The 27,146-nt window shown below is 40.8% G+C and overlaps 2 protein-coding genes across 2 annotated transcripts in view; one reads left to right on the top strand and one right to left on the bottom strand.

The window, feature by feature from the left end:
- TM7SF3 (transmembrane 7 superfamily member 3) overlaps positions 1 to 3,064 on the bottom strand; it is a 40,175-nt gene extending 37,111 nt beyond the window's left edge. Inside the window, exon 1 of the mRNA XM_053556921.1 lies at positions 2,728 to 3,064. Within this exon, the coding sequence (XP_053412896.1) occupies positions 2,728 to 2,818 (91 nt within the window). The 5' untranslated portion in view covers positions 2,819 to 3,064. The remainder of the gene's footprint in view (positions 1 to 2,727) is intronic.
- Positions 3,065 to 7,533: 4,469 nt separating this feature from the next.
- On the top strand, positions 7,534 to 14,347 carry MED21 (mediator complex subunit 21). Its single transcript, XM_053557058.1, has 4 exons — positions 7,534 to 7,656; positions 12,339 to 12,453; positions 13,011 to 13,111; positions 13,934 to 14,347. The coding sequence occupies exons 1-4, from the start codon at positions 7,615 to 7,617 to the stop codon at positions 14,108 to 14,110; spliced, it is 435 nt and encodes a 144-aa protein (XP_053413033.1). The 5' UTR covers positions 7,534 to 7,614; the 3' UTR covers positions 14,111 to 14,347.
- The last annotated feature ends 12,799 nt before the right edge of the window (positions 14,348 to 27,146 follow it).

Here is a 27,146-nt window from a genome sequence, read left to right as displayed (position 1 = left end):
GCTAAGGCGCCAGCCACATACATCTGAGCTAGGAGGTTCGAATCCAGCCCGGCTGCAACCAAAAAATAGGTGGGCATTGTGGTGGGCACCTGTCCAAGTGGTGGTGGGCACCTATCTCAAGTCCCAGCTACTTGAGAGGGGGAGGCAAGAGAATCGCTTGAGCCGAGGAGTTGGAGGTTGCTGTGAGCTATGATGCTACAGCACTCTACGCAGGGTGACAGCTTGAGGCTCTGTCCTCAATGCAGGACAAAAAGTCTAACATTGTTAATCTGAGCTATAATCATAAAAAAGAGGCAGTGGCACCTGTGGCTCAGTGGGCAGGGCCCCAATATACCAAGGATGGCGAGTTCAAACCCGGCCCCGGCCAAACTGCACCAACAACAAAAAAAATAGCCAGGCGTTGTGGCAGGCACCTGTAGTCCCAGCTACTTGGAAGGCTGAGGCAAGAGAATAGCCTAAGCCTAGGAGTTGGAGGTTGCTGTGAGCTACGACGCCACAGCACTCTACCGAGGGCGATAAAGTGAGACTCTGTCTTTAAAAATAAATAAATAAATAAATGAACACACAAACAAATAAGAGGCAAGAAATGGTGTCTGGAAAAATATCAATTTCTCAAATTGCTACTCATATTTTTCAACTTTTGCTTAAAAATTTTTAGATGTTAAATACTAAGACACCAAACTAGAAATAAAAATGGTCTGAATCTCAATCCTCCTAAGGCGTTGGCCTGGATCAACCTGATCAACTCAATAAATATCTCAAATTCCTCACCTGTTAAAATGGAGATAGCAACTCTCCTACTTCAGTCGTAAGCCTATTTTGAGGAATGAGGATTCATAGAAAGATAAATGATAAACCACTACAATGTGCAAAAAAAAACAAGTTTTTTTGGAGACAAAGTCTTGTTCTGTTGCCTGGGCTATAGTGGAGTAGCATCACCCTCGCTCACAGCAACTCAAACTCCTAGGCTCAAACGATCCTCCTATTTCAGCCTCCCAAAGTGCTAGGATTAGAGAAGTGAGTCACCATGCCTAACCCTAAAATATTCTTACTGGAAGGCAGCTTTACTGAAGTGGAAGGACCATGAAATTTGCAAGGAAACACTCCTGGGTTCAAATCTCATGTGTGCCCTTATTTGCTGTTCATTTGTGTAAGGAGTGCCTTGGGCCTCAGCCTCTTTCTGTGCCAAGTGAGGATGATCACTATGTCCACATATCATTAAGGATGTGAGGAATAAATAACACTGATACGGCACGTGGAAAGCGCCTGGCACATATTGTGCACAACTACAAATAAGGTTTTTCTGCAAAAAATACAATTACCCTTTTTAGCTTTAGCCTTAGTTCTATGTGAAGATCCTAGAATTCAGTTTGTAAAAAGGCCTTTCAGAGCTAAGGACAGAGAAATACAATTGTATTATTCAGAAATATTATGCTTTGGAATGGCAACTAGTCTCTTATGCTTCAAAACAAAACTAAGACAGAGAATGTGCGTAATTTCACAGAAAAGCACGTGCTTTTTACATTTTATATTAACAAACTGCAAGCTGTTTCTACAGCGCATTCACCAAGCACAAGACCTACAATATAAAGGTCCCATTCTGAGTTCCCAGGAAGATGAGCAAGAGTCACCTGAAATCATCGGAAATGGTGTGCCTCACAGGGAACCAGGCCCAGACATGTTTTTTATTGGCTCCCACTGGTGAATTGAAGTGGCAATAGAATTTGGTTCATTCTTATTTTTCTAATTTTAGTTTTACTCTCCATTAATTTGTTTTTCTTTTTAGTTCACTTATGGATGACAAGTTATTCCCTGCTGGTAGCTGCAATGATTGGGAATTTGGTTACATCTGGAAATGAATTAATGCCTTATAGAGATCTATTCCTTGCTGGATAAGAAACAATGGAGCATATATGAGTTTGTTATTATTTGTCCATTTGTCTATTTTGAGGTCAAATCAATTAGGAATTTCTTGCCCACAAGGAAGAAGAACAACTCTTTCATATCTGGATCAATAAACTTTTGTGTTTCTTTATCTTTCATTTGTGGTTAAAATGTAGAACTGAATGTATACATTATCTGTATGTCTATGCATCTATAATTCACAAAGTCCTTTCTCTCATTGGGAATATGGAATGTTTTCCTGTTTCCAGATGGATGAGATCCTAAAGGCTATTAAAAAAAAAAGGTCCTATTCTGGATTCATTTTTTCCTCTTTTTTTTGGTGTGTGTGTGGTTCATTTTTTCCTCTTAAACTCTGCAGAACATAAGCAGTGTGAAAATCACGTTGGAGTGTAAAAAGCTTGATGTAGCTTGGAGGGCCACCAATCTTTAAAAGCCCTCAGTTCCCTGCTAAGTCCTACTGTCCAGAAGCCTACGGTCCACCAGGGAGAAAAGGGGCGCTTCAAGATGTTAAGGCAAGGCCACAAACATGGCTGCTCCTTAAGGGAGATAACAGTCCATCTGAAAAAAAGAAAGCCACTAATCTCTTACCATTTCCCCAGCCCAGATTAAGAGCTTGACAGTAAGGCATCCTTAGCCATGGAAGTATCCCCTGCAGGAAGGAACTCTGAGCCATTAGGGCCGGTTCTGAACTCACTACCCAGCGTGCAACAACGCGCTTGGAGCCACCTCTCCTGCTAGGTAGGCAGAAACCGAGCGGATTCTGACCTTGCAAGAAATGCAAAAGCAACTCTGGGTTACGGAACAAGGCGACCCAGACCTTACCCTCGCTGGAGTTCCCGAAGGCCTCGGTTCCACCAGCCACCTCACTTTCCGACGCCAGCACAGCTAGGACCAGCAGCCGCAGGAGCCCCATAGCTGCCTGGGCCAGGGTGGGCCAACGCCAAGGTCGGGGAGCTGGGCGAGCGTACGCACCCGGGCGGAGCAGAGTCGCCCGCGCTACCCCGGTGCACTCGCGCCTGGCGCCATCGCCCGCCAGGTGCAGACGCCTCGCACCTGCCAGCCCCGCAGTCGTTGGCCAGCGGCCCGCTGGGATCCTCCACTCTCGCCAGAGGTGCCGGCCGCTCACCCCTGGCGGCTCACCCGCGCCTCCCCGCCCGCCCCTCGGTGCGTCACGGCGGCGGGTCCCCGGGCGGTGGCGCTGGGGGCGTTCCCAGGCAGCGCGCGCCGCCTCCCGGCGCTCGGAGGGCTCGCAGCCCGCCGCGCTCCCGGGAGCCCCCAGGAAGTTGCCCTAACGAAAACCGCCTAGGTTAAGTACTGAGTAACTTGCTGTTGTGGCCTAACGCCTCCAGGCTCCTGTTAACAACCACAACGAAGAGGAATCGGGTGCTCTTTCAACCCGCTGTTGTTACATTTTTTTGCAACAATTGAAGAATGTACAGTTGTTCATTGCTACTCCCTGAAGCAGTTACCACGATGCTAAGGTTGATGTCACCAGAAAAATGCTGGAGAATGTTGTATCTGTAGTGGTTACAGAGTTGGTGATAGTGCCACATTTAAAAATAAAGTGGCTCAGTGAGCAGGGCGCCGGCCCCATATACCGAGGGTGGCAGGTTCAAACCCAGCCCCGGCCAAACTGCAACAGAAAAATAGCCGGGCGTTGTGGCGGGCGCCTGTAGTCCCAGCTACTCGGGAGGCTGAGGCAGGAGAATTGCCTAGGCCCAGGAGTTGGAGGTTGCTGTGAGCTGTGTGACGCCACGGCACTCTACCGAGGGCGATAAAGTGAAACTCTGTCTCTACAAAAAAAAAAAAAATAAATAAATAAATAAAAAATAATAAAGTTTCGTTTTCTCTATGCGAAATATCCTCGAAGACTCACAACCTGAATTTGAACTTCCTCCCTCAAATCTCATACCTGAGTGCTATGAAGGAACAGTAAGTAGTCCATGTAACAGATGGTTCGTCAAATCGTGGAATTAGATTTGTAGACTTAGACTCGTTATTTGGGGAAAATTGCCCAGCTTCCCTTTCTTTCTTTCTTTTTTTGGAGACAGTGCCTTGCTCTCCCTGGCGGCTAAAGAGTGGCATCATCATAGTTCACTGCAACCTCCCTGTGCCTGTGCCGGAGGGATCCTCTTCGTTTCAGCCTCCTCAGTAGCTGGGACTATAGGATCACGACACCAATCCCAGCTAATGTTTCTATTTTTTGTAGACACGGTATCTTGCTCTTGCTCAGGCTGTTCCCCACCTCCTAGCCTTAAGCTGTCCTCCTGCCTTGGTTTCCCAAAGTTCTAGGATTATAAGCTTTTTAAATGTTTCTTTCTTTTTTTTTTTTTTTGCTGTTTTTGGCCAGGGCTGGGTTTGAACCCACCACTTCCGGTATATGGGGCTGGCACCCTACTCCTTTGAGACACAGGCGCAGCCCTAAATGTTTCATTTATATTTTTTAATGAGCAATAGCTTGGAAATTACATATTCAATTAATCCACCATTAAGCTACCTCCTGTAGTCCCAGCTACTCAGGAGGCTGAGGCAGAAGGATTGCTCCAACCCAGGAGTTTGAGGTTGCTATGAGCAAGGCTGACACCAAGGCACTCTACCCTGGAGACAGAGTGAGACTCTGTCACACACAAAAAGTTATAAACATATAATTCTCTCTTCTTGTATGAAATTTATATGTGTATAAGCTAGCAAAGCATGTTTAGGGAACTGAAAGCAGTCTAGTATAGCAAATGCTTATTTATGTCATAGCATTTCAGCCCAGCTCTTGGAACATGTTAAATATTTAATAAATTGTGACTAAGTAATAAAAGTAGTTAAGAGTCTAGGATGTCAATTTAAAAATTGTTGAAGTTTTTTTCTGGAAAAAATGGAGTTATTACAGATTTAAAAGCCAAAGTACTTATCACAGAATTGACAATGAGTTAACTGTTGAATCTGTGTGATGAGTACATGAGAGTTCACTATATTCTCCACTTTTATATATATGTTTGAAACTGTTTTTTCTTGTTGTTCGTTTGTTTGTTTTTGAGACAGAGTGTTATTCTGTTGCCCTGGGTAGAGTGCCATGGCCTCATCATAGTGCAGAGCAACCTCAAACTCTTGGGTTCAAGTGATCCTCTTGCCTCAGCCTCCCAAATAGCTGGGACTACAGACACTCACCATAATGCCCAGCTAGTTTTAGAGTCTTGCTCTTGCTCAGGCTGGTTTTGAACTCCTGAACTCAAGCAGTCCACTGGCCTTGGCCTCCCAAAGTGCTGGGATTATAGGTGTGAGCCATGGCGCCCAGCTGAAACTTTATAAAATTATAGAGAAAGTACTTAACAAAATTATGAGTTTAAAAGATGAGAGCTACTGGGCTCCTGCTCTAATAACCATATAATCTAGTTTGGGATGCAAGAGAAGCTTATGGAAGAGTGTCAAAATCACGAAAAGGAGAAAGGAGAGGTCCATGTGGACTCCAGTAATTCATAAAAATTACACAAGAAGTATAAGACTTAGAAAGGTAAAGTATGAATTAAATAGAAGGAAAGAAAATGCTTTGAGAAACGTAAAGAATGAGGAAAGAAAAATACCAGGAGTTCTCAATTGGCAATTTTGCACCCCAGGGGATATTCGAGGCTATCTGGAGATTTTGTGTTGTTGCCACTGGATTGGAAGAGTTGCTACTGGCATCTTATGGGCCAAGGACAGGGACAATTTTAAGTATCTTACAATGTACAGGTGAGCACCCCACAAAAAATGAATAATCTGGCATGAAATGTTACTGTACTCTACCCAGGGCCATGGTTAGGGTGCCAGCCACATGCACCGGAGCTGGCAGGTTCGAACCCAGCCCAGGCCTGACAAATAACTATGACAACAACAACAACAAAAGAAAAAATAGCCGGGCATTGTGGCAGCTACTTGCGAGGCTGAGGTGAGAGTATCGCTTAAGTCCAAGAGTTTGAAAGAAAAAGGTAGGCAGGAAGGAAGGAAGGAGGCTGGAATTAGCAAATGATTGGTTTATGAACCTAAAACACCTTTTTTTTTTTTTTTTGAGACAGAATCTCACTGTTGCTTGTGCTAGACTGTAGTGGTTTGATCATAGCTCAGTGCTGCCTGAGCAAAATCTTATACCTTCCCAGTTTACTTTCTTGCATAAGGGGAAACAATCCCCGAAGAACTCAGCTAATTTTTTTTTTTTTTAAGACAAAGTTTCACTATGCTGCCCTCAGTAGAGTGCTGTGTAGTTACAGCTCACAGCAATCTCAAACTCTTGGGCTCAAGTGATTCTCTTGCCTCAGCCTCCCAAGTAGCTGGGACTACATGCACCCGCCACCATACCCTGCCTGCTATTTTTTTGTTGCAGTTGTTTGGCAGGCCCCGGCTGGGTTCAAACCTGCCAGCTCTGGTGTAGGTGGCTGGCACCCAAGCCGTGGCTCTGGGTAGAGTACAGTGGCATCATAGCTCAGAGCAACCTCAAACTCTTGGGGCTTAAACAAACCTCTTGCCTCAGATTTTCTATTTTTAGTAGAGACGAGGTATCGCTTTTGCTGAGGCTGGTCTTGAACTTGTGAACTCAAGCAATCCACCTGCCTCGGCCTCCCAGAGTGCTAGGATTACAGGCGTGAGCCACGGCGCCAGGCCACCAGGCTCATTTTTTTACCAGACTATCCGCAGGCTAACTTCTCTTAAATACCAAATTTTTACCATCACTGTTCACATTTAAACGTTCAAATAGGTCCCAATTTTATATCTAAATTGTGCCTTTGGGCGGCGCCTGTGGCTCAAGGAGTAGGGCGCTAGCCCCATATGTTGGAGGTGGCAGGTTCAAACTCAGCCCCGGACAAAAACTGCAAAAAAAATAATAAATTGTGCAGTTGATCTTTCTTAAAATTGAACCTGCCCTCCCTACGCTTACACCCTTGTATCTTAACTCCAAATGCTCTTCTCCCTCCTTCTCACCCTGGGTTCACACCCTTAACTCCAAATGTTCTCTCCTCATCTTTGGCTCACCTTTGCCCATTTCCGTCCTTCTCTGTATACAGTCAACACAGCCCAGGTTAGTTGTTTCCGAAGCTGTCCATTTTATGTGAGTCAACTTCCCCAGGGCATCCAAACTCAGAATGAAAAACACGCATGCAGTCTTCCCTTGGGTAAGCGACCCTCACCCTCACCCAGAGCCCAAAGACAACAGAGGAGGCACCCTAACCCACTCCTTCCTGACTGCCTAGTGAATTGCAATTGGATTTGAATTTAAAGTCGATATTGTGACTCAAGTATTTGTGAGTTGCTTACTGGTACATGTTTTCTCATTCACCTGGAAAGCAAAAGCAACGGAAAGTATTCAAGGTGATGTTAAAAAAGGAATACGTGATTGGATAGGAGAAATCACTTTTAATCCCTCCCCTCCCTACCCCCCCCCCCGAATCCAACCATCTCTGTAACGTGTTTAACACCTAACAACCTCAAAGAGAATATTTTAGTCCCCAGAAGGGAGCAGACGCCGGACTATGCTCCAGTTACTCAAACAGCCAGTCTTTTCCCAGAGTCTAGCCAGCAAAATAAAGCCCCAGGGCAGTCCCAGCCCCTCCGCGCTGGGCGTGGCCTTTTCCATGACCCCGCCCCGTCCAAGGACGACGCGCTGTGATTGGCCGTGACGCCCTACTAAAGCGCTGCCCAATCGCGCTCCGGCAGTTGTTTCAGCGACCCTGTGCCTGCTGGGTGAACATGGCGGATCGCCTCACGCAGCTGCAGGACGCGGTGAACTCGGTAAGGAATTACATTCGATTCGTCTCTGTCTTTCTCTTTCCTAAAGTAAAGCAAGGGAGGAAAGGAGCCCGGGAGACAGTAGTTAGAAGTGGGGAGCGGCTGACGTTGTGGCGGCGGGGTCGCCTCCTCGGGCTCGGAGGTTTGAGGCCGGCCGCCGCGGAGCGCGGGAGCTCCGGGAGGGAGCAGCCTCCTTTATCTAAGACGAGGAAGGTCTCTCTTCCCGCCACGCGCACCGACAGTCAGACTCGTAGGCTGCACGGGCCTGTCGTGTTCTCTGGAAGCAGTTTTACGTTTTTGTCAGTGATGCCAACGAGATTTCTTCTCTTCGGGGGGGATGGGAGAAGCAGAAGCGGGGTGTGGAGTTTCTTGTTTGTGTTTTCCCTCACCGAATGTAACCACCAAGAGGATCTCGTGGTCTGGATGATTGACATCTTTACGATAGCGGATCTTCTCGTCCTTGCCTATCTTTCCATTACTTAACGTCCTTATCTCTCAAAAAGTCTACTCTCTATTAATGGTCAAGTCTTAGCAAGTAGCTGCCTTAACTTTATTCTTTCTGGTTATTCTTTTCCTACATTCTGTGTCTGAGTGGGAAGTATATGCAAGCCAGAAAATAGGTATGTACACGGTCATACAAGGAAGGGGATGTGTTCTGCGAAATGCCGGGTTTGGCGATTGCGTCTGTGGGGGACATCCTAGCTTGTCCCTGTAGATAGCCCAGCCTCCTGCCCAGCTAGGCTCTCGGTAGTGCCTGTTGCTCTCAGGTACACGTGACTACGTTGAATAGTGCAGGCAGTTGTAACACAGCGGTATATGTGAGTCTAAACATAGGAAAGTACAGTAAAATTATGACTTAAAAGATTAGAGAGGGATATATACCTGCTTACATGAGTGGAGCTTGCAGGGCTGGCGGTTGCTCGGGGTGAGTCAGTGAGTGGTGAGTGAATGTGAAGACCTAGGACATTCAGTGTGTAGTACTGTAGACTTGATAAACACCGTACATTCAAATTACATTAAATTTGCGATATGTTTTTCTGTCTTCAGTAATAAATTAACCTTAGTCTCCTGAAACTGTTTTTACTTTACAATTAATTTTTTAAAACTTAACTCTGTTGTAACAATCTTAGCTTAAACACATTGTACAGCTGTATGAAAAACATTTTCTTTATAGCTTTATTCTACAAGTTTTCTATTTTTGAAATTTTTTAACATTTTAAACTTTTCTGTTAAAAACTTAAAACATAAACACACACATTTATCTTATGCAGGGTCAGGATAGCACTTACTTACACCTTCACATCTTGTACTTTAAAGAGCAATAACACATAGACCTGTTGTTCCCTGTGATAACTCCTGAAGCACCTGCTTGAGGCTGTTTTGCCTTTTTTTTTTTTTAATAAAAGGAATATACACTATAATAATAATAAAAGGTATAGTGTAATAAATACATAAACCAGTAATATAGTTGTTCATTATCGAGTATTATGTAGTGTATGTAATTGTAAGTACTACGTACTTTCATAGATTGGCAGCGTCGTAGGTTTGTTTACACGAGCATCACTACAAACATGAGTAACACGTTATGGGAGGATGTTAAAGACAGCTGTGAAGTCACTAAGTGATAGGAAGTTTTCAACTCCTTGATAATCCTATTAGACCACCATAGTTTATGCTTCCTGTGACCAGGATGTTGTTAAGCAACACATGACTGTACTTACTGCTATTGAGAGTTAAATAGTTTGCTGTTTATAGTTTTTTTCATTATATAATTTTTCATTGGTAGTTACAGTTCTCATTGTCACTCTGATTGTAATTTGATGTCCCAGGTAAGGTGCTCTTGGAGAGAATATGCTGACTTGGAAAACCTAACTGCCTGGTTCATTTGCCAGTTTTTCCCCCATTGGAAGCTCATAACTTGGCACTTTTGTTAATACATTAGTCTTCGTATACTTGAAGAATATGGGTCTACTTGTGAAAAACTGATCAACTATGTGAATAACATAGGCGCTTTTAAGGCTGAAACGACTAGTGCCTGAATGTTGATGTATTTACCAAGATAAATTCTAGCTTGCAGTGATTCTCCTGGGGTGCCAGCCAGCCTCCCTTAGGGAGCTACTCCTTTAAGGTTTTACAAAATCAAATTGTAATGATGCTGCTGGATAGAAATTAGGGAAAATTTGGGGTATTTATACTAGTATGAGTGTCTACTGTGTATATAAGCACTATCAATGTTTACAAAGAGTTACTCCTTGAGATTAAAAAGATGTATACTGAAGAGACATTTAAATAGTGCAAAAACAGTATGTCATTAGAGAGTTACAATAAATCAACTGTTTTCAGTCATAAGTGCTGAAGTAAATTGGAACATAAAGTGATAGAACCAAAATAGAGGTAATCTTCTTAGCATTTGTCCTAATCATAATTAATTTTTCTATGACTATTAACATTTGTTAATATTAGCGATGTTAATAATATTAACAAATATTATTTGCTATTCTCTGAAAATTGTGAGTGCAGAAGCTTTGTCACATTCGCTGTACCATTATAGTGTTTATATACAGTGTGTCATGGAGTTGATTTTCAATAAATATGTCGAATGAATGGGTCTTGAAAGCTTTTGAAAGATAAAATAGGTATCTACTGTGTTGAAAACTTTTCTTTTTTTCTTGTATGTCTTTATTCTTCGTAACAGTATTGATGTTACTGTTATAACAGATACGAGAATGTTGCCAATTTAAAAATGAAAAAAGCTAATCTGATTAATAGATTCCAAGATTAGAATCTAGTTTTGTGTAGTATCTGAGCACTTGCTGCTCCATTACAATTAACAAAAGATGAGCAAAGCCAGTTAGTCATAAGTGAATTTATGACTAGTCAGGTAAATAATGGAGAGTAGTGGGAAATGAATAAGTAGAATAGACTTAGATTATGGAAAACATTGCAGCCTCCTGAGCTGGAGATTTATTTTGAAGACTGGAGTGAGCTCAAATATTTTGAGCAAGGTAAAAATAATATGGTAAGGCGTGGCGCCCATAGCTCAGCAGTTAGGGTGCTGGCCACATACACCGGGGCTGGCGGGTTTGTACTCAGCTTGCACCTGCTAAATGAAAATGACAACTGCAACAACAACAACAAAATAATAGCCAGGCATTGTGGCGGGCGCCTGTAGTCCCAGCTACTTGGGAGACTGAGGCAAGAGAATCGCTTAAGCCGAAGAGTTTGAGGTTGCATGCAACATAACTGAGACTGTCTCAAAAAAACAAAAAGTGACATAGTGAGACTCTGTCTCAAAAGAAAAAGGTGAACTAGAAAACAATAAAGAAGCTATTGTGATAATTCTGTTGTGAGATGGTTGAACTAAGGCAGCAGTAATGATAGAAGGAAAATGGAAAGATTTGTAGTACTAGCAGGATATGAAGATGAAAGTTAAGAATCTGAAGTCAGACTGGTTGATTAGGAGACTGTCAATTAGATACTAAATTAGATATTACAAATTATATGTTAGACAGGAAATAGTTACCTTTGAAGTCTGTTATTGAAAAGGCTAAGAAACTCATTGGAAGTGCTTAGTCACTGGCTGAAAATAGGAATTGAGGTTTGAGAGGTCAAGACTAGCAAGAAAAGTTGATAGGGAGGATAGAGGTATTTAGTTCGAGGATAGATGGCAAGAAATTGGTATTCTCAATCTTCGAAACTGTTTAAGGAATACTTTCAGAATACTAGGAGTTTATAGATTGAGTCTTGGAGAAATACATTTCTTTCTTTTTTTAAAAAAATTAAATCATAGCTATGTACATTAATGCAATCATGGAGTACCATGTGCTGGTTTTGTATACCATTTGAAATATTTTCATCAAACTGGTTAACATACAGAAATGCATTTCTGATTATAGTGCCTTTTCCAAGCCTCCTCCCCCGACTGTTATACATCTGTAAATAACTACTGCAGTGTCAGAAAAGTAATCACATACTTTGTGTATGAATAATACATTTTTTTTTTTTTGTGGAGACTGAGTCTCACCTTATTGCCCTCAGTAGAATGCTGTGGCATCACACAGCTCACAGCCCCCTCCAATCCTGGGCTTAGGCGATTCTCTTGCCTCAGCCTCCCAAGTAGCTGGGACGACAGGCGCCTGCCACAACGCACAGCTATTTTTTTATTGCAATTTGGCTGGGGCCAGGTTTGAACCCACCACCCTCAGTATATGGGGCTGGCACCCTACCCTCTGAGCCACAGGCGCCACCCTGAATAATACCTGGGGTCACTTATCATTCTCTTACCTGCAGAAGAAAAGAAAGCTTATTTTGTATGTTTTCACTGTTTTAACTTGATTAATATTAAATTTAACTTCACCATAATTGACATCGAACTTAGTTTCCTTGCATGATTAAAACATTTAATCATTGTTGGGCGGTGCCTGTGGCTCAGAGGAGTAGGATGCTGGCCCCATATACTGGAGGTGGCGGGTTCAAACCCAGCCCCGGCCAAAAACTGCGGAAAAAAAAACAAAAAACATTTAATTATTGTTCATAATAACTGGCTATTTTATCAATAATAATTCATTCCTGTTTTATTCCCCTTCCCAGAGGTCAATATTATAGAAACTTGTTGTCATTACTAATAAAGTATTTAAAATTGACAATCTTTTCTAATCTTGGCATGTTTGGTTTTTTGCCCCAAGCTTGCAGATCAGTTTTGTAATGCCATTGGAGTGTTGCAGCAATGTGGTCCTCCTGCCTCTTTTAATAATATTCAGACAGCAATTAACAAAGACCAGCCAGCTAACCCTACAGAAGGTAAGTTTTCTTTACTTCTCTTAGTTTGATTCTCGAATTTCTTGTAATCCTCTAAAATTAGATTTATTGAGAAATTCAACTTATTTGTGGCTTTTTTCTAAAAATGTTATTTGAGGATGTTTACTACAAGTTTTGTCATAAAAGAATTGAATTTATTATAGTCAATTCAGGTACCCATAGTTCTCTTCATATCTAATAACTGATTATTGTTATTGCTCCTTTAGAGGAGAATTTGTATGAATTTAGCTGAATTTTACTTGAGGAGCCTCAGTAAGGAACACATTTAATTTATTCAAGTGGCCACCATGTTGTCCTAATAAATGAAATCAAATACATCATGCTTAATTCCAATTTGAGTTAATGTGTAATAGGAATGATGTATTAAAATTACATTTTAATCATTAGAATCATTGGATTAGAATTAGATTAAAATCAGTAGAATCTCAATGTAGAAAAAGTTATTTCAAGTTTTCTGATGTCATTGACTTAAAATTTAATTTGTATTTCTGGAAACTTGAGGGTCTCTAATATACTAATTTAACAATACCTTTCTCTAGAGTATGCACAGCTTTTTGCAGCACTGATTGCGCGAACAGCAAAAGACATTGATGTTTTGATAGATTCCTTACCTAGCGAAGAATCTACAGCTGCTTTGCAGGTAAAAGAATTTTACCAGTAATAGAGAGTTTTGAATTAAGGAGATAGATATAATACCTTTTGTCTTTGTTCATTTATGCTGCTATAACAAAATACCTGAGACTGGGTAATTTATAAGGATCAGAAATTTATTTTTTCGTAGTTTTAGAGGTGGGGATGTCCAACATCAAGGCATTAGCATCTATTGAGGGCCTTTTTTCTACTCCCTCACATGGCAGAAGGGCAGGAGAGGAAGAGCACCCCCTTCCACCTGGTGCCCTTTTATAAGGGTCCTAAACCCATCATTGAGGCCTCTGTCCTCATGACTTAATTGTCTCTTAAGGACCTTAGTGCTTAATATGATACTATCACATTGGGGATTAGGTTTTAACCTATGCATTTTGGAATATTCAAACTATATAGCATCTTTTGTTATGGTATTCAAAGTTACTTTAACATTAAGTTTTAATATGAAAGTTTTACCAATTGTCCGTTGGTATAGTTTATTAAGGATTGTATTCAATATATAAAGTTGTCCAGTTTTGAGTTATAAAGAAACCTCTCATTTTCCTAAGTTTGTCTCTTCCTTGTGAGGAATGAGAGGAGGATGGCCTTCTGGATGTGGAGTAGAATAGTGTCCAAAAGTAATGCAGAAGGCAGTCACATGTAGATGTTTAGAGATCTCTAATTGAAAATTCATTCTTTTAAGTAATTCATATAAGGAAAATTCTTAAGTTTGATTTTTTAGAATTTTTGCTACTAAAAAATATATCACAATACATAAAGTCAATCAGGTTTCTTTCCATCTTGATTCTAATGATTTTTAAATTTGTGTCTTGTAAAGGCTGCTAGCTTATATAAGCTAGAAGAAGAAAACCATGAAGCTGCCACATGTTTGGAAGATGTTGTTTATCGAGGGGACATGCTTCTGGAAAAGATACAAAGTGCTCTTGCTGATATTGCACAGTCACAGCTGAAGACAAGAAGTAGTACCCATAGCCAGTCTCTTCCAGATTCATAGTGCCAGTGAATACCACATGGCTGAGAAAAGAACTGTTTTCAATGCCATTAAGAATTCTACATCAACAACAATAACACCAAAATAAAAAAGAATTCTACATCAGATTTAGGTGTAAGCCTTATCAACAGTTATAGATACATTAAATACTGACATGTGTTACCTTTTTCACTATTTTTAATAGTCTGTTTTAACTTTTGATAAATAAGCTTATAAAATTGTGATTGAATCAGCTTTAAACCATCATTTTCATGTTTTTTTATCTGCATAAAATTAGCAGATTGCATTAATCATAATTAAATATACTATAAAGTTCTTTTCTGATAGGATTTATATCTTTATTTATGACATGGTTCAAATCAGAAAAAATGTCAAGTTAGTGGAGAAGGTGGTAAGTGCAGAGATGTGGTACATTGTAGCTTAGGTTGGTGTCTTTCTACCTCTTAGAAGTAGCAATATATAAATTGGAGCTTTGGACAAGAAAGTTCCTAAAACCGTATTGCTTTTAAGAAATAGTGTTAGTCTGGCTGGATGTAAGTAAGTAACTTTTATGCATACCTTTTCCTCTTCCAGTACCTCACATCTCTTCTAGTTCATCTCCCATTAGTTTTTAGTACAAAGTCTTCTCTGTCTGTGGAATTCCCATGCTATTGTGAGAATTTTTCTTCATCCTCAACTATTTTTCCCCATGTCGTTTTACCTGCTTTTATACATCCTTTTCCTTAATTTGCTTTTCATCACAGTGAAGTATATTTCCTAAACCATCAATTCATTCTCATTGTATTTATCTGAAGGTACTGTCTTTTTACACTTATTAACACCGCAATTTTTATTTCTGTATTCTAATTAGACCAGAGATACTTCTGTTACATCAGTACTTCAATATTGTTTTTTCCATTTCACCTCAATTGATTAATGCATTCTGTCTTTGGGTCTTTTTTATAAATTCTTTGCCTAGGCCAGTCTATAAGAATTTTTCCAGCTGCTTTCTTCTAGAATTCTTTTTTTTTTTTTGTAGAGACAGAGTCTCACTTTATGGCCCTCGGTAGAGTGCCGTGGCCTCACACAGCTCACAGCAACCTCCAACTCCTGGGCTTAAGCGATTCTCTTGCCTCAGCCTCCTGAGTAGCTGGGACTACAGGCGCCCGCCACAATGCCCGGCTATTTTTTTGGTTGCAGTTCGGCCGGGGCCGGGTTTGAACCCACCACCCTCCGTATATGGGGCTGGCGCCTTACTGACTGAGCCACAGGTGCCACCCCTCGTCTAGAATTCTTATAGTCTCATACTTTAGGTTTAAGTCTGTTATCCACTGTGGATTAATTTTTGTGAGTGATGAGAGGTACAGATCCTGTTTCAGTCCTCTATATGTGTCTATCCCAGAACCATCTATTGAATACAGGTTCTTTTCCCCATTGTATATTTTTGTCTGCTTTTCAAAGATCACATGGCAAAATGAGGATGGTTTTATGTGTGGGTTTTCTATTCTAATTTATTGGTGTCTCTATTCTTGTGCTGGTACTGTAAACATAAAATTATGTTTTCTAGATCTGCAAAAAATGACATTGGTATTTTAATGGAGATTGTGTTGAATCTGTAAATCATTTTGGGTAGTGTAGACATTTTAACAATGTTGATTCTGCTGATGCATGAGCGTGGTATTTTTCTGTTTGTTTTTTTTCTTCTGCATTTTCCTTCCTCTGTTTCATAGTTCTCCCTGTAGAGGTCTTTTACTAGTTTGGTTAAATCCATTCCTAGGTATTTTATTTTCTTTGTTGCTGTTGTGAAAGGTATAGAGTTTTTTATTTGATTTTCAGCTGAGCTACAGGTGCCGCCTAGTTTCCTTTTTTTTAGTGTCCTTTACTGGCTTTGATGTCAAGGTGCTATTGGCTTCATACAATGAGTTAGGAAAGATTCCTTCCTTCCTTCCTTCCTTTTCTATATTATAAAATAATTTCTGCAGTATAGGTAACAGTTCTTTGTACATCTGGTAAAATTTGGCAGTGAAACTATCTGGTCTGGGACTTTCTTTTTTGTTTGGAGGTTTTTTATTGCTGTTTCAGTTTTATTACATGATAGTAATCTGTTCATGTGTTCTATTTCTTCCTAATTGAGCCTAAGGAGGTGTGTGTTTCTAAGAATTTGTCCATCTTTGTCCTCGATGTTTTCAAGTTTATGTGCATAAAGATTTTTGTAATATTCAGAGGTGGTATTTTATATTTCTTTGTTATCAGTTGTGATATTTCCTTTTTTTATTTGTGAGTGAGTGAGTTTATCTTTCCTGTTTCTGGTTAATCCATTGAGAGGGCTGTCAATTTTGTTCATCTTTTTTTTTTTTTTTTTTTTGAGACAGAGTCTCATTTTGTCACCCTTGGTGTAAAGTGCTGTGGTATCATAGCTCACAGCAACCTCAAACTCTTGGGCTCAAGCAGTCCTCTTGCCTCAGCCTCCCGAGTAGCTGGGACTTTAGGTGCCCACCACAACGCCCAGCTATTTTTAGAGACGAGGTCTTGCTCTGGCTCAGGCTAGTCTCTAACCTGTGAACTCACGCAGTCCACCTGCCTTGGCCTCCCAGAGTGCTAGGATTACAGGCATGAGCCACAATTTTGTTCATCTTTTCAAAGAACCGACTTTTTGTTTCATTAATCTTCCGTATAAATTTGTACGGGGTTTTTGTTTTTTTTGAGATAGAGTCTCAAGCTGTCGCCCTGGGTAGAGTGCCGTGGCTCATGCTCACAGCAACTTCCAACTCTTGGGCTCAAGTGATCCTCTTGCCCCAGTTTTTCTATTTTTAGTAGAGACAGGGTCTTACTTTTGCTCAGGCTAGTCTGGAACTCCTGCGCTCAGGCAATCCACCTGCCTTGGCCTCCGAGAGTGCTAGGATTGCAGATGTGAGCCACTGTGTCAGCCTTTTCTGTATAAATTTTTTGTTACCAAGTTCATTTAGTTCTGCTCTGGCCTTAATTATTTATTTTTAATTGAGACAGAGTCTCACCTTGTGGCTCTCAGTAGAGTGCTGTGGCATTGTAGCTCACAGCAACCTCCAACACTTGGGCTCAAGCAATTCTCTTGCCTCAGCCTCCCAAGTAGCTGGGACTACAGGCACCCACCACAACACCCGGCTTTTTTTTTTTTGTAGAGAAGGGAGTCTCACTCTGGCCTTAATTATTTTTTTCTTCTTTTGGATTTGGGATTGGTTTGCTCTCACTTTTTTAGTTCCCTTTTGAAACGATTCATTAGATTGTTGACTTGTGATCTTTCTGTCTTTTTGATATAGGCATTTATGGCAATAAAGTTTCCTCTTATGACTGCTTTTGCTGAGACCCACATGTTTTGATAACTTATATGCCCTTTGTCATTTATGTCAAAGAATCTTTTAATTCTTTTTTTTTTTTGTAGAGACAGAGTCTCACTGTACCGCCCTCGGTAGAGTGCCGTGGCCTCACACAGCTCACAGCAACCTCCAACTCCTGGGCTTAAGCGATTCTCTTGCCTCAGCCTCCCGAGTAGCTGGGACTACAGGCGCCCGCCACAACGCCCGGCTATTTTTATTTTTTTGTTGCAGTTTGGCCGGGGCCGGGTTTGAACCCACCACCCTCGGCATATGGGGCCGGCGCCTTACCGACTGAGCCACAGGCGCCGCCCGAATCTTTTAATTCTTAATTTCTTCTTTGAACCAACTGTCATTCAGCAGGAGGTTATTTAGTTTCCATGAGTTTGTTTAGAAATGACCATTTCTGTTGCAGTTGATTTCTAGTTTATTGCACTGTGGTCTGAGAAGATACATGGTGTAATAGTGTCGCAGACCACCAGTCGTTGGGCCTCAGTCCGAGGGTGTTCAGGGTGAACGTTACAGGTGGATTGAAAGGTCGACGCAGGGTGAATTGACAGACTACTACACACCACGGGTGATGAAGAAAGTAGCTGCAACTTTACTTTTTTAAGCATGGTATTTATACATTTTCTTTCCAGGGTTAAAACAATGTAATCATTATTTTGCTTATGCTTGTAAAGTATCTTTGTGTCTCCAATTATCTTTGTGTCTCCATATGTGGTTTATCATGCACTATATATTTTCAAGGTTTTTCTTTTTGGAGGGAGGTGGTTTATCTTTTCAAGGTTTTTGTTCTAGGGAGGTGGTTTTATTAGTAACATTTGGTTGCTTCCCCTTATCTAGGAATGTCAAGGCTTGTAACTTCTCTTAGTTCTGTAATTGGTCTCAGTTTCTTATGATCTCTTTTAAAAACAGCTGAACATATTCTTTTATGTATAATGCTTGACTACTTCTATATATTTTTACTCTAATTAGTAACTATATTTTGATTCATAGTTAATTGCTTGTTAAACATTAAACTACTCTATTGATTTGTGTTACATATGAAAATTAGTGAAGTAAGATGTTTTTCTAAGTAAAGTTTTATTACAGATGGTGATAATGCATGTTGTGTTAGAGAAAAGTTTTTCTGTGAGAGGCACTGTGGATGGTGAGTGTACATATTGTGATGGAACATTTTGTTTGCCGTTTTCTGCATTCTCTCAATACATTGTCTCAATTCACTGACATTCATGGTGGGAACGTGCTGTTGTGCAGGCTCTCTTGGAGCCACTGAGTCCGGCACAGCCATACTTGCTGTGTTTAATTGTGGATCAGTAAGTCACTGTGTTTATTCTTAGTTTTTCAAAACAATCAGGCAATAATCAGTCATTCAACTGAACAGACAGGTTTCAGGGTAAAGGTTTCTTAGGCTTTTATGCCGCACCTCATGACTTCCTACGTTCACTAAAAGGCATGCTAGGTAACTTATACGCTGCTGTCACAAGCCAGGGGGACTGGGGGTAACGCTCCGGGGAGCACAGACCGCCTAACCACGTACTTTACAACGCGGACAGAACCATCCCACCACGGCCAGATGCCGGGGGTGCGGCATAATAGCTGTTTTTTGAATTTCTTAAGACATGTTTTATGGCCTAGGAAGTCATCTTAGAGAATGTTCCAAGAGCTGATGAGAAGAACATATGTTCAGTGATTTTGGGGCAGAATATTCTGTAAATGTCTGTCAGTCTCATTTGTTCTGGAGTTCTGTTGAAGTCCATAATTTCTTTGGAGAATTTTCCCCATTCTGTCAGTAGGGTGATGAAATTCCCAGCTATTACGATCTGCTGTTAATCATTTTGTGTAGTACAAGTAGTGTTTGCTTCAGGAAGCTGGGCACACCTTTGTTAGGTACATACATATTTACTCTTTTTTTTATTATTATTATTTTTATTGTTAAATCATAGCTATATACATTAGTGCAATCAAGGGGTACAACTTGCTGGTTTCATATACAATCTGAAATAATCTCATTGAACTGTTCAACGTAGCCTTCATGGCGTTTTCTTTTTTTTTTTTTTTTGTAGAGACAGAGTCTCACTTTATTGTGGCATCACACAGCTCACAGCAACCTCCAAATCCTTGGGCTTAGGTGATTCTCTTGACTCAGCCTCCCAAGTAGCTGGGACTACAGGCGCCCGCCATAACGCCCGGCTATTTTTTGTTGTTGTTGCAGTTTGGCCGGGGCTGGGTTTGAACCCGCCACCCTCGGCATATGGGGCCGGTGCCCTACTGCTGAGCCACAGGCACCACCCCATGGCATTTCCTTAGTTATTGTATGTAGACATTTGTATTCTGCATTTAGTAAATTTCGCCTGTACCCATTCTAAGATGCACCATAGGTATGGCCCCACCCAGTATCCTCCGTCCACCTTTACCTCCCCCCTCCCTTCCCCTGCCTTGGCCCTTTCCCCATATTCTTGTGCTATAGTTGGGTTATAGCCTTCATGTGAAAGCTATAAATTAGCTTCATAGCAGGGCTGAGTACATTGGATACTTTTTCTTCCATTCCTGAGATACTTTGCTTAAGAATATGTTCCAGCTGCATCCATGTAAACATGAAAGAGGTAAAGTCTCCATCTTTCTTTAAGGCTGCATAGTATTCCATGGTATACATGTACCACAATTTGCTAGTCCATTCGTGGGTCGATGGGCACTTGGGCTTCTTCCATGACTTAGCAATTATGAATTGGGCTGCAATAAACATTCTGGTAAAGATGTCTTTTTTATATTGTGACTTTTGGTCTTCTGGGTATATACCTTGTAAAGGAATTATAGGATCGAATGGCAGGTCTATTTTTAGATCTCTAAGTATTCTCCAAACATCCTTCTAAAAGGAATGTATTAGTGTACATTCCCACCAGCAGTGTAGAAGTGTTCCCTTTTCTCCACATCCATGCCAACATCTCTGGTTTTGGGATTTTGTTATGTGGGCTACTCTTACTGGGGTTAGGTGATATCTCAGAGTAGTTTTGATTTGCATTTCTCTGATGATTAAGGATGATGAGCTTTTTTTCATGTATTTGTAGATAGTGCGTCTGTCTTCTTTATAGAAGTTTCTTTTCAAGTCCTTTTTCCACCCTGAGATGGGATCACTTGTTCTTTACTTGCTAATACATTTGAGTTCTCTATGGATTCTGGTTATTAAACCTTTATCGGAGGTATAACCTGCAAATATTTCCTCCCATTCGGAGGGCTGTCTGCTTGCTTTACTTACTATGTGCTTGGCTGTGCAAGCTTTTTAGTTTGATCAGGTCCCAGTAATGTATTTTTGAAACTGCTTCAGTTGCCTGGGGAGTCCTCCTCATAAAATACTCACCCAGGCTGGGCGGCGCCTGTGGCTCAGTGAGTAGGGCGCCGGCCCCATATACCGAGGGTGGCGGGTTCAAACCCGGCCCCGGCTAAACTGCAATCAAAAAATAGCTGGGCGTTGTGGCGGGCGCCTGTAGTCCCAGCTACTCGGGAGGCTGAGGCAGGAGAATCGCTTAAGCCCAGGAGTTGGAGGTTGCTGTGAGCTGTGTGAGGCCACGGCACTCTACCGAGGGCGATAAAGTGAAACTCTGTCTCTACAAAAAAAAAAAAAAAAAAAAATACTCACCCAGGCCAATTCCTTCAAGAGTTTTCCCTGCACTTTCTTCAAGTATTTTTATGGTTTCATGTCTTAGGTTTTAATCTTTTATCCAGTGAGAGTCTATCTTAGTTAATGGTAAAAGGCGTGGGTCCAGTTTCAGTCTTTTACAGATCGCCAGCCAGTTTACCCAGCACCATTTGTTAAATAGGGAATCTTTTCCCCACTGAATGTTTTTAATTGGCTTGTTAAAGATCAAATAATGGTAAGTAGCTGGATTCATCTCTTGGTTCTCTATTCTGTTCCAGACATCTACTTCTCTGTTTCTGTGAATATACTGTTTTAATCACTATGGATTTATAGTACAATCTCAGGTCTGGTAGTGTGATTCCTCCTGCTTTGTTTTTATTGCTGAGTAATGTTTTGGCTATTTTAGTTTTTTTCTGATTCCATATAAAACAAAGTATTATTTTTTCAAGGTCTTTAAAATATGACAATGGAGCTTTAATAGGAATTACATTAAAATTATATATTGCTTTGGGTAGTATAGACATTTTAACAATGTTGATTCTTCCCAGCCATGAGCATGGTATGTTTTTCCATTTGTTAACATCTTCAGCTACTTCTTTTCCTAAAGTTTCATAGTTCTCTTTGTAGAGATCTTTCACATCCTTTGTTAGGTATACTCACAAATATTTCATCATCTTACTGTGAATGGAATAGAGTCCTCGACTTTTTTCAGCTTGGTTATTGTTGGTATATATAAAGGCTACAGATTTATGGGTGTTGATTTTGTAGCCTGAGACATTGCTGTATTCCTTTATCACTTCTAAAAGTTTTGTAGTAGAGTCCCTAGTGTTTTCCAGATATACGATCATATCATCTGCAAAGAGTGAAAGTTTGATCTCTTCTGACCCTATGTAGATATCCTTGATCGCCTTTTCTTCCCTAATTGCAATGGCTAAAATTTCCATTACAATGTTAAAGAGCAATGGAGACAATGGGCAACTTCGCCTGGTTCCTGATCTAAGTGGGAATGATTTCAATTTAACTCCATTCAATACGACATTAGCTGTGGGTTTGCTGTAGATGGCCTCTATTTAAGAAATGTCCCTTCTATACCGATTTTCCTAAGTGTTCTGATCATGAAGGGATGCTGGATATTATCAAAAGCTTTTTCTGCATCAATTGAGAGAATCATATTGTCTTTATTTTTTAGTTTGTTTATGTGCTGAACTACATTTATAGATTTACGAATTACATTTATAGATTTACTGTATGTTGAACCAGCCTTGAGACCCTGGGATAAATCCCACTTGGTCATGGTGTATAATTTTTTTGATGTGTTGTTGGATTCTGTTTGTTAGGATCTTATTGAGTATTTTTGCATCAATATTCATTAGCGATATTGGTCTATAATTTTCTTGTTGGGTCTTTCCCTGGTTTAGGGATCAAGGTGATGTTTGCTTTGTAGAATGTGTTGGGTAATATTCCTTCTTTTTCTATATTTTGGAAGAGGTTTAGTAATACAGGTACTAGTTCTTCTTTAAAGGTTTGGTAGAATTCTGATGTAAAGCCATCTGGTCCTGGGCTTTTCTTTTTAGGGAGATTTTGTATACTTGACGTTATTTCAGATAGTATAGGCCTCTTCAACATTTCCACTTCGTTCTGGCTAATTCTTGGTCGGTGGCGTACTTCCAAGTATTGGTCAATTTCTTTCAGATTTTCATATTTCTGAGAGTAGAGTTTCTTGTAATATTCGTTAAGGATTTTTTGAATTTCTGAGGAGTCTGTTATTTCATCTTTACCATTTCTGATTGATGAAATTAGAGATTTTACTCTTTTTTTCCTGGTTAGGTTGGCCAAAGGTTTATCTATTTTATTGACCTTTTCAAAAAACCAACTTTTGGATTTATTGATCTGTTGTATAATTCCTTTGTTTTCTATTTCATTTAATTCTGCTCTGATTTTGGTTATTTCTTTTCTTCTGCTGGGTTTGGGGTTGGAATGTTCTTCCTTCTCCAGTTGCTTGAGATGTCCCATTAAGTTATTAACTTCTTCTCTTTCCGTTTTCTTGAGGAAGGCTTGCAGTGCTATAAATTTCCCTCTTAGGACTGCCTTTGCAGTATCCCAGAGGTTCTGATAATTCGGGTCTTGATTGTTGTTTTGTTCCAAAAATTTGGTGATTTCCTTCTTAATCTTGTCTATAACCCATCTATCCTTCAGCATAAGGTTATTTAGCGTCCATGTTTTTACATGGGTATGCAGATTCCTGTTGTTATTGAGTTAAACGTTTATTCCATGATGGTCTGAGAAGATGCAAGGAATAATTTCTATTTTTTTACATTTGCTGAGGTTAGATTTGTGGCCCAGGATGTGGTTGATTTTGGAGTATGTTCCGTGGGCTGATGAGAAGAATGTGTATTCAGTTTTGTTGGGATGAAATGTTCTGTAGATGTTGGTTAAGTCTAGATATTGAATGGTTAAGTTTAAATCTAAGATTTCTTTTCTTAGCTTCTTATTTGAGGATCTATTCAGCACTGCTAACGGGGTGTTAAAATCTCCAACTACCATGGAACTGGAGGAAATCAAGTTGTTCATGTCTGTTAGAGTTTCTTTTATAAATTGAGGTGCATTCTGGTTGGGTGGGTAAATATTAATAATTGAAATCTCATGATATTGAGTATTACCTTTAACAAATATGAAGTGTCCATCCTTATCCTTCCTTATTTTGGTTGGTTTAAAGCCTATTGCGTCTGTGAATAGGATTGCAACACCTGCTTTTTTCTGCTTTCCATTTGCCTGGAGTATAGATGACCATCCCTTCACCTTGAGTCTATATTTGTCTTTTAATAACTTGACTGGATACAAGTTTTTGTATCCAGTCAGCCAACCTATGCTTCTTTAGAGGACAATTTAAACCATTCACATTAATTGACAATATTGATAAGCCTTTAGAGGGTCCGGTGGACATTTTTAATCCTTTTGCAACTATGGAAGTTGGAATTTGATCAAAAGTTTTTGGGTGGGTTTACTTTTGTGGTGGAGGATTATGCTGGTCTTTATGGAGGATAGGTCTGAGAATATCCTGGAGAGCTGGTTTAGTTATGGCAAATTTCTTCAACATGTGAATGTCATTAAAGTATTTTATTTTTCCGTCATAAATGAAACTCAGTTTAGCTGGGTACAGGATCCTGGGTTGAAAGTTATTTTGTTTTAGGAGATTAAAAGTCGATGAGCATCCTCTTCTAGCTTGAAAGCTTTCAGCAGAGAGATCTCCAGTTATTCTAATATTCTTGCCCTTGTAGGTGATGGTTTTCTTTCATCTGGCTGCTTTCAGAATTTTCTCCTTCATATTAACTTTAGTGAAATTGATTATGATGTGTCTGGGGGATGTCTTATTTGGGTTGAGTCGTGCTGGAATTCTGAAACTGTCTGCTATCTGAATTTCAGAATCTCTTGGCAGGTCTGGAAAGTTCTCTTTCATAATCTCATGGAGAAGAGACTCCAGGCCTTGTGAAGCCACTTCATCGCTTTCAGGGATCCCTATAAGACGAATATTGGTTTTATTCGAATTATCCCAGAGCTCTCTGAGAGAGTGATTTGTTTTTGCCCTCCATTTCTCTAACTCTTTGAGAGTTTGGGAGCGTTCGAAAACTTTATCTTCAGTGTCAGAAATCCTTTCTTCTGCTTGCTCCATTCTGTTACTGAGGGATTCGACTGTGTTTCTCAGATCTTTGAGGGCTGCAACTTCTTGTCTCAATGTGTCAAAATCTTTGGTCATTTGGTCTCTGAATTCGTTGAATTCTTGAGATATCTTTTGGGTTACTGCTTGGAATTCTAGTTTAATCTTATTTGCTATCCAGATTCTGAATTTGATTTCTGACGTCTCAGCTATTTGTTTGTGCATGGGATCTTGTGCTGTGTCTGCGCAATTGATCCTCGGGGGAATTGAACTACTCCGATTATTCATATTGCCAGAGGTTTTCCCTTGATTTCGCCTCATGATTGTTTTTCACTGTTGCCCCTGGCTGTCCTCTGAGTTGGGGAGGTGTCTCTCCAAGATTAGACCCCAGCGGGATCACTCTATTGTTGCTGGATCTTTGTAGGGAGTGACCCTGTGTAGCTCCTCTGGGGCTGCCACAGCCAGGGCGTTCTATATATGGGAGCAGCTCCGGAGTCTGACAAACCTGGATCCAGCAACAGGGAGGGGGGTGGTGCACATGGTTCTGGGAGTGCCTGGCGCCCAGTGACTTTGGCTTCAGAGAGCCCAAGGCTCCAGCAGTCTCCGGCCAGGAGAAGGGCTCTGCACAGAGGCAGGGAGGGCTCTGGAGGGCACGCAGCTACCAGAGTCCCTGGCCAGACTAGCGGGCAGTGTGGAGGCCGGGAGGGTACAGGAGGGAGGACATGGGGTTTGCCCAGCTTCCGCAGTTCCTGGTCAGGGTGTGCGGAGGCCCAGTGGGCACAGCTCTTACCAGGGTTGGGTGGGCGCAGATGGCTGATTGTGCGCAGCTCTTATGGAGGTCCAGGCGCTTATCGCTGATTGTGCCGATATAGCTCTTTTTTTAACTTAGATATAGTAACAATAATCTCCTCCCAATGTGTTCAGGTTTGTTTTTTCCTTTCCACTTATCTTCTACTTTGGGACCACCAAAGTAGATTTTATATTTTGCCTTTAAGAATGAGCTATTTGGGCGGCGCCTGTGGCTCAAGGAGTAGGGCGCCTGGTCCCATATGCCGGAGGTGGCGGGTTCAAACCTAGCCCCAGGCAAAAACCAAAAAAAAAAAAAAAAAAAGAATGAGCTATTTTAGGGTGGCGCCTGTGGCTCATTGAGTAGGGCGCTGGCCCCATATACTGAGGGCGGCGGGTTCTAACCCAGCCCCAGCCAAACTGCAACAACAAAAAAAATAGCTGAGCATTGTGGTGGGCACCTGTAGTCCCATCTACTTGGGAGACTGAAGCAAGAGAATCGCCCAAGAGCTGAAGGTTGCTGTGAGCTGTGATGCCATGGTACTCTACCGAGGGTAACAAAGTGAGACTCTGTCTAAGGTAAGAACTGCTAGGCTAAGTGGAAGGTGTTTTATTATGATCTTCATTTTATCATCATTAGATCTTAATCTCCTAGCATGTTCCAAAATATTATGTGAGTATTCAATGAAAGAAGTTAGGTTGTTCTCCAGAATTGGCTCTCTCCTAAAAGTCAAAACCGAATGCACCAACCTTGGCGAAGCACTGCCAACTGCCTTTGCTCCAGGGAATTGGGGACATTTTTTTTTTTGGCCCAGTCCTAGTGGTAACTGTACTCTCAGACAGGTTATCCGGTCCCTCCCACTAGATTGCTAAGATCAGGCATCACTTGAAAATGGTGCCGAATAGATAGATATTTAGATATTTAGGATCATTATGTCTTCTTGTTGAATTATTCCCTTCACCATTATGTAATAACTATTTTTGTCTTTCTTTACTTTTGTCAGTTTCAAGTCTATATTATCTGATACGAGAATGGCTATGCCAGCTTTCTTTTGATCTTCCTTTGCAAGGAATATTGTTTTCCATTTCTTCACCTTGAATCTGAATGGGTCCTTGTAAGTTAGATAAGTTTCCTGGAGACAGCAGATGCTTAGCTTATGTTCTTTTATTCATTCAGCCAGCCTATGTCTCTTCCATGGGGAATTCAAGCCAGTCATATTTATTGAAAGATTGATAAGTGGTTTCTGTTTATCTTGAGTAGAAATTTATTGGTTTGTTTTACTTCTTGAATCATTGTGTTATCTGGGCTCCAGCCTTTAGCTTTTGGGTGGTTTTACATTGGTGGGTGTCTATCATGCTGGTCCATATATATTAATGCAGTTCTAAGTACTTCCTGCAGGGCAGGTCTGATCTTGACAAATTCCCTTAGTGTTTGCTTATCCAGGAAAGCCTTTATTTCTCCCTCATGTAAGAAACTTAGTTTTGCTGAAAGCAGAATTCTAAGCTTAACAATACTGTTTGAGAAGATTAAAGATGGGGCCCTAGTCTCTTCTGGTTTGTAAGGTCTCAGTTGAGAAGACTAGTTTGATCAGTTTTCCTTTGTAAATTACGTGATATGACCTTTTATGG

The sequence above is a fragment of the Nycticebus coucang genome, chromosome 12, assembly GCF_027406575.1.
Source record: "Nycticebus coucang isolate mNycCou1 chromosome 12, mNycCou1.pri, whole genome shotgun sequence".
Taxonomy (NCBI): domain Eukaryota; kingdom Metazoa; phylum Chordata; class Mammalia; order Primates; family Lorisidae; genus Nycticebus; species Nycticebus coucang.
The sequence above is the reverse complement of the archived record's forward strand: the minus strand, read 5'-3'. Positions and strand labels throughout refer to the sequence as shown.

Bases quoted from the DNA above. Each gene is read 5' to 3' on its own strand.
- MED21 (XM_053557058.1), top strand. From the start codon at position 7,615: ATGGCGGATCGCCTCACGCAGCTGCAGGACGCGGTGAACTCG. The intron at 12,454-13,010 runs GTAAGTTTTCTT...ACCTTTCTCTAG, and splicing joins GCCAGCTAACCCTACAGAAG to AGTATGCACAGCTTTTTGCA. The intron at 13,112-13,933 runs GTAAAAGAATTT...TGTCTTGTAAAG, and splicing joins AATCTACAGCTGCTTTGCAG to GCTGCTAGCTTATATAAGCT.